The sequence below is a fragment of the Amblyomma mixtum genome, chromosome 4 (assembly GCF_055824585.1).
Source record: "Amblyomma mixtum isolate Tamu chromosome 4, ASM5582458v1, whole genome shotgun sequence".
In the NCBI taxonomy this organism is placed as follows: Eukaryota; Metazoa; Arthropoda; class Arachnida; order Ixodida; family Ixodidae; genus Amblyomma; species Amblyomma mixtum.
The window spans coordinates 6,944,740-6,955,807 of NC_143015.1; the positions used below are offsets into that span (position 1 = coordinate 6,944,740).

At 47.9% G+C, this 11,068-nt stretch overlaps 1 protein-coding gene across 1 annotated transcript; it reads right to left on the reverse strand.

The window, feature by feature from the left end:
• Positions 1-7,157, reverse strand: LOC149345573 (prolyl 4-hydroxylase subunit alpha-2-like). The gene is made up of 2 exons (XM_089585248.1): positions 6,162-7,157; positions 1-495 (listed from the first exon to the last, which is right to left on the reverse strand). Exons 1-2 carry the CDS (start codon positions 7,155-7,157, stop codon positions 1-3), a joined length of 1,491 nt encoding a protein of 496 aa, XP_089441374.1.
• Positions 7,158-11,068: the final 3,911 nt, after the last annotated feature.

Consider the following 11,068-nt stretch of genomic DNA (forward strand, 5'->3'; position numbering starts at 1 on the left):
TCAGCCGGGTGTGTTGTAGCGTACGACCACGTTGGTCCTTTCGTGAATCCACTTAGTGACGATCCACTTGCAGCCCCAGAGTACGGGGCATCCCACGTGCTCCGTGAGGTCGTCCGCCTTCCTTTTCTGGTGCCAGAAAGTGAAGTGCTTGGGGGCTTCGCTTCCCTCGTACGGTTCCACGTCGTACCAGAAGAGGGCGTCACCTACGTGCGGCTTAATTGCTATACCTAGTTTGGTAAAGGCGGTGGCGCCACCTGCAGCCACGTCCGCGAGGTACATGAGCATGGTGCCCAGCCGGTTGCCGTCGGCGATGTCTATCTGGTCAGCAACTTTGTCAAACTGGTGCGCGTCCAGGTGCGGCGTGTAGTGTCCCCCGAGGCCGTAGTTGGCCACCTGGTAGGCCTCGGCCGACTCCAGGGACAGCTGCGTCGCCGTGGCTATGCGTCGACTCAGGCGTTGGAGCAGGGGGTGTTGGTCATCCCAAAGCCACGAAACCTGGTGAGGGAGGAAGATTTTCCCCAGGTTAGCTCTAATGCGTGTGCTCAATCAACGGCAACACCCCCCACGAAACCCAAAACGTCTTACAAACGTCTCGGAACAGCTCTAAATGACTACAAACGTGTTGTGCTGCATAGTTTCAGAAGGAAATGAGAGAATCGTGTAAATCCGGGTGTGTTACGGCATTGACTTTCAAGCTTTTGTTTCATCAAGATTGAGAGCCCCGGCACTGAGTTAGTTTACTCAGTGGTGCTGCTCTGTATGTGTGCAGGCTGTTTGACAGCGCAGTGAAGTACTACGGCTCTTTGGAGGCATCGCTGCTTTTGTTTTTTGGCAAACCATTGCACCGTGCACAGCTGGCGTTGTCCCTGCTTCACTGTGTTCATTTCGTTTTGGTTACAGGCTGTTCAACAGTGGTTTTCAGAGGACCTCTTTGCCTGCTCCTCTCAAGTTTTGGTAAGCACGCTTTGCAGCTGACACCTTTTCTTTCACTTCATGATTTCTTGTATAGGTCTAGGCTGTTTGCTAATGTTCATTCCAAAAGCCCCATTATTTGGTTGACCTTTAGAACTCCAACTGTTGGCCGGAGGAGCAAGGACCTGGTCTAGTTTCACGCAAATTAATTGCAGCACTTTGTACTTGGTCGTTCAGATGACTTGGCCTGGAGATTGTTCCACTTCTGATGTGAGCACCTGGACTAATGTTTCTTGTGCAGTGGTGTAAGTAATCTCTTGCCCGCCGTGCCATCATTTGAGCTTCATCGTAAAGATCAGAAAGGATTTGTTTGGTATTGCAGTGTCAGGAACCTTCTACACTCGCACTTGCATTTGTCTTATCTTTCAGGTGTGCCCTTTGCGGCTATCGAGGTAAGGATCAATATTTAACCCATTTCTGGGGTATACTAAAGTGATGCAGGTATTGCCAAGACAGGAGCATCTCTGCTGTTTTCGTGCGATGATGCACGGTGTCAGCCATCAACCACTTTTGATTCAGCCACATCTTGCAGGTAAGAGAAAGCCTGTTTGTAAGATACAGCTGAGGAGGTTCTGTGAATGCAGTCTGCATCACAGTAAGGCAGTGCACTTGTTATATTGTCTGCTTGGCTTTCTGTGTCCATGCACGCTGTTTGAATTTTGCTTCTGTTAAAGACCTCCACAGTGAATGACTTCTTGAGTTTATGGTGAGCGGCAGCTCTCTTTTCAAATGCCGCTTACAATGACATCGTATGCACCTATGTTTTTAGTTAGCTTACTTTCTTGCCTTTGCTGCCACTCCTTCCCATTGCCTGGTCTTGCTTCTGACTCCTCGTTGGCCATTCTACGCGCACCTAACTGACTGCACTTTTGGTTGACCTAATATTTTTCACTTCTGCAGGCTGCTGAACAGAGCTGGATTTGATTTCCTCATGTTACCGTCTAGTGGGCATCCTCGAGCTCCTTACAAGAAAAATAATTTTGGAAACACCTAGGGAGCTCTTCACTGTCATCCACATCACAGCAAGTTGCTCATCAAAGCACCCATTGTGAACAAGGCCCGGGGCCGAACCAATTTTTGATTTAACAATTGGTGTCTGCTCGGCACTTTCCCGCCATCCAACTGCTTACCGTTTTAATGTCAGCCAAACCAGTGAACCTACCTCATCCGTGACTTCTAACATTAATTTCCTGGTCGTTTTCTTTTTTATGTGGGTGTATGAACTGGATTCAATGAAGAGTTAACACAGTAACTGAAAAGTGTGCTAGCACACGCATTTATGCCTCATTATTACAGCCACACATCCCTTATAATGTGGGCTCATTGTTCGGGTCATTGCAAATCAGCTTAGAGTTTTCTTTTGGTGGGTTATATCAGAAACATGAACTCTTTAACATTTCTAAAGCTTTAGAGTGTTTAAAGGTAGCACTAAAATCAGTCCTCAAATGCGTAAAATAATCCAAGCACCCATTTTCGAATAAAAAAAGGAACGTCTAAAAATATTCAGAAAAAGTTCAACCTAAGACGTTTTCTAGACATATAAAAGCGTAGCGTTAGCAATGCTAATAGTGGGCTAGTAAACGTCTCAGTCTAAAAAACTGTTTGGATGTCAAACTTTTTTTCCAAGACTTTTTTAAGACGTCTATTAGCTCTTTCTGTGTTTCGTGGGCCGCAGACAGCTTGTTTCCTCGTCGACACCAATGTAACCATGGCACTACAAGTAATGGGAAGAACCTCCTTCACAGATTGCAGCTGTTTCCTCGAAATGTGCAAAAAAGTCAATGTCAAGATACATCCTGCAAGTCTGAGGAATAGCCTTCACATCAGTTGTTTCGCTGCGAGGTTTAAGCAGAATGTAGGTAAAATCCGACTGGAAGCTTCCCGGGCTGCTGTACAGAGAGTGCCAGCGCTTAAACACGCCTCCCTTTTGCACTATCCATTAAAAAGCTGGAAACCAGCTGTCCAGGCTGAGGTATGGCTGTACGAAGTCTCTGTCTCAATTTCTGAGCGCGTGACATAAAAAATTGAGGGGCACTTTGACTGTCTAAAGTGCGTAGAGGCGAAAGCGTTTTCCGCACCACTTTGACTGCTTCTGTGGTACTGGCGGCATCACATGTAATTGAGTACTAATTACTAAGTGATGACAAATCACCAATTATTGGGTAATTACTGATTAATGCCTGAATACTAATTATCTGCTAAATAATGACGATTAAGCTTCGCCTTTAGGAGTGGAACGCGACAGCGTGTTGTAGCGCTGCCAGGCAGTCCACGGAACGCCACCACCCGTTCGGCGCGATGCGTTTCCCTTTGAACGCAATGCTTTTTGAGGAAAGAAAATGGCGCAGTAATTCTCTATCATCTCATCTCGGTGTACACCTGAACCGCACCGTAGAGGAAGGGAGGAAGTAGGAGTGAAAGAAGAAAGAAAAAAAATGGGCCGTAGTGACGAAAATGAAAATTGTATTTGAGGAAAGGAAATTACGCAGTAACGGTCTCACATATCTCGGTGGACACCCGTCAAAGTTCAGGGGGGCACTTTTTTTACCTAAAGTGCGGTCATTGATGTGTAGTTAAGATGTTAAGCTTCGCCTCTAAGTGGAACGCGACAGCCTCTTGCAACGCTTCCAGGGAGTTCATAGAACGCCATCGCCCATTCGGTTCTGCGCCTCGGTCGTCGGTAAATTGGTTTTTGAGGAAATGTATATCTGTCTCTCTTATCTCGGTGGACACCTAAACCTCGCCGGAAGGGAAGGGAGGAGGATGAGGGTGAGCGAAGACAGCGTATTCACTAGACGCGCCTTTGTTCATTCCAAACCATGTCTTTTCAATATGTATTGTTTAACACTTTTCATAATGGCTTGTATATAGTTCATGTACATAGAACATTACATCACTGTAATAAATACCATGTTGAAGAAAAAAAAGCTGGCATGGCGGAGTGGATAGCATGCTCGTCTCGCACGCCGAAGGCCGGGGTTCGATCCCGAGGTCGGCCAATTTGCTACTCGGTTTTATTTATTTATATGGCCTGACTAGAAAAGTTAATTAGGCTAATTGGGTAATTAAGCAATTAACTAAGCTCAGTCCCACTTACTTGGAGCATCACTACATGATCCCTTCAATTGGTTGCATGGTTACTAGCCAACTTACAATTGGCCCCGTTTGAAATTCGCGCACAGTGACGTCACGACCGTTTCGACCAATTGAAAAGCGTGACATTTCTGTCGACAACTGCTGCTTACAACGATGAGACATTAAAGGCCTTCGCCTTAATAATCGGGTATTTCGCTTTAGCCCCGTTTTATGCCGCGGTACTGCGTGTTGCCTGATAACCAACGCTCTTTCGTCTGACAAGCTAAATAGAGTTGGGAGATACTGATGCTTTGTGAGGGCTCGAATAAACTTCGCTTTTCATTCCTGAATCAATGAGCATGAAGGTAATCCTGCTTCTTCCTGGACAAATGCAGCTTACTCATAGCCGGATACAACCCAGAAAGAAGTGGCACATACCTCACAAAGGAAGGCCTCCAACGAATAAATCGACCAATTTTCATGACGCCGTGCTTTAATTCCGATCATCTCCTACATTGCCACCCCCGCTGGGCGGCAATCAGAGCGCTTGGATCGGTGGTGTTGTGCCTGAACCCTCATTCCGCTGGCCTGTCTGGAAACCAGAGCTGTGCGCCCGCCGACGCGCAAAGCAAGCCCGGACTCGCCGCCACGGCACGGCTTGCAACCAGTCATCCTGGCTCTCCGGCGCAGACCTTTCTTGCTCCTCCTCACTAGCGTCGGCTACCACCTGTCCCCTAATGTGAAGAAATATTTGAAGGGCACATATTTTGTTGGCCGCCAAACGTGATATCTGCTGGAAGCGAGTTGTTTGATGCACATCGAAAGTTATTTCCGGACGGCCCACAGAAGTTGAAGGACCGCTGCCAGAATTGCATTCACCTTCGAGGAGAACATGATGAATGACTGCCAACTTTTATTCCTGCACCGCCGGCGCGGCGGCTCAGTGGTTAGGTGTCCGGCTGGTGACCCGAGAGACGCGGGCTCGATCACGGCCGCGGCGGTCTCATTTTGATGGCGGCGAGATATTAGAGGCCCGTGTACTGTGCGGTGTCAGAGCACGCTGAAGAACCCCAGTCGGTCGAAATTTCCGGAGGCCTCCACTACGGCCTCCCTCATAGCTTGGGTCTATTTGGGACGTTAGACTCCATGAGCCAAACCAAAACATCATTCCTGTACCGTTAAATTTTCTAAAATAAAGCTGAAGACTTACCAGCAATTTGCCCTTGCTGTGCCTAGAAAATATAGTCGCCCACTGCTTGGTCGCCTGCCTGTTTTTAACAACCTTGCCATTGAAGTCGCCCATAAGTATAGTGCATTACTCTTCTACTTTACTTACAACGGATGTCAAGTCTTCACAAAGCTTTTCGACTGTCTCGTCTCCAAACTGGATGTAAGTATGTAGACCTTTACGACCTTCAAATTGTGTACCTTTTATCGAAGTGATCGACCTGTAGTAATACACCTAGGTCTCGCCTCACCGGTACACCGCGATAGCGGAACACGTGCCCGTCCTTTAACACTGCAGAGGTTTCATCTATATGCTATCAACCTTGCACCTAGTACCCGCTGGTACGTTCAACTAGGGAGAAAACCTATTCTCACTGGATGAGATAAAGGTTGAACTCCCAAAGTCTGCCCTTGTGAATGCAGAGATTCCTAGCATTAATCGTTGCGTCACAGGTCTCACCACCACCCTGCTCATGAGCCGCTGGGGATGAGGAGTGGAGGTAAACTTGTGCAATCATACAGCAGGTGGCGGCCAAGTACCACACCTGGGTGGCCAAATCCTGTTGTGGGGAGAGGGTGTGCTGTCAGCAATGGTCGCTGAGATGAAGCTGCAGCGCAGGCCTGGCTATTAAACTTCATAGACACTCTGTATTTCTTCTCGGGCAGAGAACCGAGGTCGCATCGCGATTCGAACTACGGTTCCAGTGCACAAAAGGCGATTGCCTTAATTCGACGCCATCGATAAGTAGTAATTACTGCTTAATTTAACTATAGTCTACATTAGTGCCTTTCTCTACACATTGTTCCAGGACTCAAGAAGAATGGATTAGAACATCGGAGGTCGCTCCGACTCTGAGCCCCTCTCCAAAAGATGATCTAGCTCTCACCTTGCCAATTCGTTTCCAGCTAGGAACACCCGCGACGTTGTTATCTGCGTAGATTCCGGCCCGTTCGAATCCCTTCCGCGCTGCGGATCGGATGTAATTCACTTCCGCTGAAGTGAGAAAGCCCGGAAAGACTACAATCCGTGGTTTTAACGACAGCACTTCAATCTTGTGTGGTCGCAGGATCAGACGAGGGTCTCCATTGTTCGTCGACATTATGCAGAACAATTCGCTGCTAGATGGCCGCAAATCTCCCTCCTGAACGCACACTGACTTGTATTCACTGACGTCAGACTCCGGCGGCGCAGGGTAGCGAAGCGGCCGCTTGGACCTTCTCGACCTTCGCAGCCGCGGCCACCGCTTGTCGTTGTCCTGAAGCCAGCGAAGACCCAGCTGCAGTTTGCGGGATCTGCCGCTGTCGAGAATAGAAGCTATCTGTAACGCAGCACGGGACCAAGCTGACGTGTTGCCGGACGGTCCCAACGTGGAGCAACCCCTGGCCACTTCCTTGTATTCTTCGGGCGAAGCGGTCGGCAGCAGACGAGACTTCATGGCTGCCATCCTTCTCACCGGAATGTCGTAGAGCTGCTGCAATTTGCAGATTCCGACGGCGGCTCCAGTGATGTCGCTGTCTGTGGGCCACCACTTGAGCGAAGACGGCGACGTGAGAGCCGCGCGAAGGCCGCTTGAGGAGGGACGCCCTTTCCACAATGGCGAGTAAGCGTAGAAGGCTCCAAGGCGGCTGACAGAAAGGAATGTCCCCAGAACACTCTGTGCTGCCCTCCGCGGCATGGCAGCCCGAAGCCTTTCATGGAGGCCCATGGCTTTGTCCAGGCGATCCTCTTGGAGCAGAACAAAGAGCTGGCAGTCTTCAAAGGCGTTGCCTTCGGTGCTGATGGCTTCTTGCATATCGAGCGTCGACGTGAACAGGTCCGAGGTACCGGATGCCAGCTGAAGTACCACTGTAACAAATATCTGACTCCGCAAAAGATGCGGCATCGTTCCATGCACTGGACTCCTTTTTCTTCTCTTCTTCGGTCGGGCGTGGCTTCGTGTTTTCCTAATGATTGTGGCGTCGAGAGGGAAGACAACGAAATTGGATCTTTCTATTTTGCTGCAAAAAAAGATTATACAGACTTGGTTTTAATGGCGCAAAGTCGTCTTGCCCAAAAAGTTCCACTGGACGAGGCGGGATAAAAGACCTATGTTGCCATTAATTCCACCTGAGGAAAACCGAGCACCGGTCCAAGGGAAAGGTTGCAAATATTGGAAACTGATGCAAACCCGGTGCTTCTTGGAATCCCCCCCCCCCCCCCCCCCCCGCCTCGAGTTCTCGAATAAGAGGGGCGTGTTCGAACCACCACTCTGGTTGTACTTGGCATCAGAATGTCTTAGTTCGCCATCTTAGTTCACAGTTAAGAAGCAGATGCGGACGCCATGTTCTTCGTGACCTTGTCCTGTGTTCTGAATGCTGATACAACATATTTTGGCGACGGGGATGCTGCTTAAAGGACCTACCTCCGCCATGAGTTTCGCCGCCACCACCCTTCCTGCCGACACCTGGTCATCCAGCCTTTCCATGGGCGCAACGGGAGTTGGCGTTCCACAACTACATTGTGCCGCCGGGTGCTGCCACACTAGCCGCGGGCCAACGGAAGTCCTTTTTCCTTCACTGTTTGGGCACTGAAGGTCAGCAGTTATTCTGACAAGGAAACGGAATTTGCTTTGAATCTGTTTTTTCTTTACTATATTATTATTGTCAGCCGCTCAAAAGGTCTCTCTGGAGGTGTTAGCTTTTTCTCAACAAGAGATTGTATATTTCCGACCTCTCGTATAGCACAAATAGTGAGGGGCGCCTCTTATGATGCGATCTTGCTATTTGAGGTGAAACCAGTGGAAGGTGATTTGTATGTATGCGCCTGTTAGTCAACGAGAGAGAGCGGTTTTCTTTATGTCGTTGGAGAACGTTCTGCGCGTAAAATCTTACTGTTTCCGACTTCACTTGTTTGCAGTGATGAGGACCGATCAGTGCTGCATGTGCGTAATGACAATAGTTCTGCTATTTTAACTAATTTGCTCTGTGAACACAACCTTGTAGCCATTGGGCGACAAAAATGGGACAGTGTTCGTTTCACGCTTTTCAAACCTTCTTCAAGCGCTCAGCTAGGCAGTATCTTCGTTTATGCTGGACTGTTATCTAATGTGCATGGTTACTGGGTACAGCCGCCGTAATCTGCAGCCTCGATGGGAGTTCTGGAAACTGAATGCGGAAGCTGGAAGCTGAGATGTAATCGAGGGTCCTCTCTGCTTGGACGAAGGCAAATTGACTATTTCCGCACTCCTGGCCCAGACGGCTTGAGCAGTGAATTCTAAAAAACGTTATCGCCTTGTTTAGCGCCTGTCTTGTTGGAAGTCTTCGAAGCTGCTTATCTTAGTCTTATTGATTGTTGTGTACTGAGGCGAGTTCAGCGAATGTAATGCAGCGGGTAGATGACGACAATAAGCGATTGAACGAGCGGAAGGCAGACGAAGAAGACTACCAAGTTCTCGCTGTGTTCTGCGCGCCACCATTCTTAGATACAGCCACAGGTCTGTTTTTACCGCCATTCAAATTTTTTTACTGGAACCTAATCGGTTACCTTGCTAACATTACTTTTAAATGATCATTATCGCCTTTTTCTATTATTACTATTAATGTTATTATTATTTTAACCCCTCGGCACATATCTCACGGAGTCCATCTCCTGCACGCGTTATGCATTTCCCGTTTCCTTTTGGTGTTCTTGCTTTCTGTCTACTTTTCTCTTCCCCAGCAACCCTTTTCTTTTCTTCGACGGAAAAAATTCATCACAAGAACTTTCTATGCACCCCTCCTCTTGGCCGATCCCCCAGTGTAGGTATGCTGCTTTGTGCGAGGGGAACAAGAACAACAACAGCAGAGAGAAGACAAAGATGGAACAACCCGTCGGAAGAGAGGTTTCAAGTTAGAATAAGAAGAAGAACAAGAAGGAGAAGAAGAAGAAAGCAATTGACCAAACCCCCGGAAAAGGGGAATTTGGCTCTATGTTGTTTTCATGCTCGGATACATATAAATTTTGTCCTCTCATCCTTTTGGAGAGGGAGTTACTTCGGCGTGCCTTGGCGTCCCCAGATTTGTGGCTACCAATGTGCTCTACCTCGAAGCCCGCAATCGAGTTCTCTTATCCCGATTTCACTTTCTTACTGTGCAGACTTACCTCAAAATCTGTGAATCCCATTTCCACCGTTCGCGAAGCTTTTTCTGTTGCCAGCCGACCTCCTTTTTTGGAAGGGTATAAGCTTGGGCTTGTTGGTTCATAACTGAAAGGTGAAAAATGTAGCGCAAAGAGACGAGGACACAGAAAGACGGACAACACACGGCGCTAACTTCCAACAATGGTTTATTCAGAAAGAAAGGTGGTTTTATAACGACATCACGACCAACACGCCGTCAAACCATGTGCTAGCAAAGCGTATCAGCCAGATATGCGAGCTCTTTCGCCATCAATGATACAGAGGGGGTACTAACACAATCATCTTTCAAAAGTGATATCCATTCCGCTTCTATGATTTCTCGTGTCAACCGGTTATTGTGCACTTTTAAAACCATGCATTGTTCAAGAAGCGGTATGCAGTGACACGACCGGCAGTGGGCTGACAACCCTTTTCCACGCATATCATCTACGTCACGCCCATGCTCTCGAAGCCTATCATTCAGGCATCTGCCGGTTTGCCCTACATACTGCTTGCCACAGGAAAGAGGAATTTGATAAATGACATTTTCAATACAATTGACAAACTTTTTCCTATGTTTTTTCGCACAACCAACACCCTTTTTAGATTTTTTGAAATGTTTCGTACACAGATGACTCAACTTCTTAGGCGCCGAAAAAACCACTCTGGCTCCCGAACGTTGCGCTATTTTTTTGAGATTATGAGAAAACTTATGAAAATAAGGAATGACGGCAACTTTTTCTTTCTTATTCATGGCTTGACGGCGTGTTGGTCGTGATGTCGTTATAAAACCACCTTTCTTTCTGAATAAACCATTGTTAGAAGTCAGCGCCTTGAATAAACAGCGCGAACGAAGACGAGCACAAAAGACAAGAAAATGGACGACACAGCGCTGCTCGTCTTCGTTCGCGCTGTTTATTCAAGATGCTTAACCAACTAGCCCGCCAAAACGTGTTCAGCGCCGTGTGTTGTCCGTCTTTCTGTGTCCTCGTCTCTTTGCGCTACATTTTTCTCCTTTTTTGGTGTCCACTGGCCTCGTTTTCATACCCCACAGGTATGTTTGTGCAAAGACTACTTGAGCCTTTAAACACGCAAATTTACAGCATCCGTCCAGCACTAAGCAGAGGGTCATCTGTCCACATTGTTTTCGACAACATTTTCCCCCAAAGCGCCAAACATTTACCACCCCGTATTCTAAATGGACTATTAGAAGATCCTTTAAGGTCCCTACCTACAACAATTGCAATAGCAACCGACGGCTCTCAATGCAACGAAAAGACAGGGGTGGGAATTTTCTGTCCGTGTTTAGACTGATCCTTTTCGCTGCGCCTTCTGGATTTCACCCCAATTTTTCAAGAAGAGTTTCTGGTAGTAGCACTTGCTCTGCGCAAGCTAGGCCCTTCTATTACCGCAGTGGCAGACATTACCGATTCTTTGTCTTTGTGCTCCGCCCTTGCATCCAACATTGACTTTACCAGTTCAAGCACTTTTTATCGCTTTTTCCATCTCATTTGAGCCTTGTTCATTTCATATGAGTACCCGGTCACAGCCGCGTGACAGTAAACGAGATCGCGGATAACCTCGCAAAGCCTTCCCTAGACGGCCTCGTGCTGGCCATCATCCCGGCTACAGCGTACATCACAGCATCTAGGTTTCGG

Coding starts and splice junctions, on each gene's coding strand:
- LOC149345573 (XM_089585248.1), bottom strand. CDS start 7,157: ATGCCGCATCTTTTGCGGAGTCAGATATTTGTTACAGTGGTACTTCAG. Junction 496..6,161: donor GCTGGAAACGAATTGGCAAG/GTGAGAGCTAGA, acceptor CTCCCTCACCAG/GTTTCGTGGCTTTGGGATGA.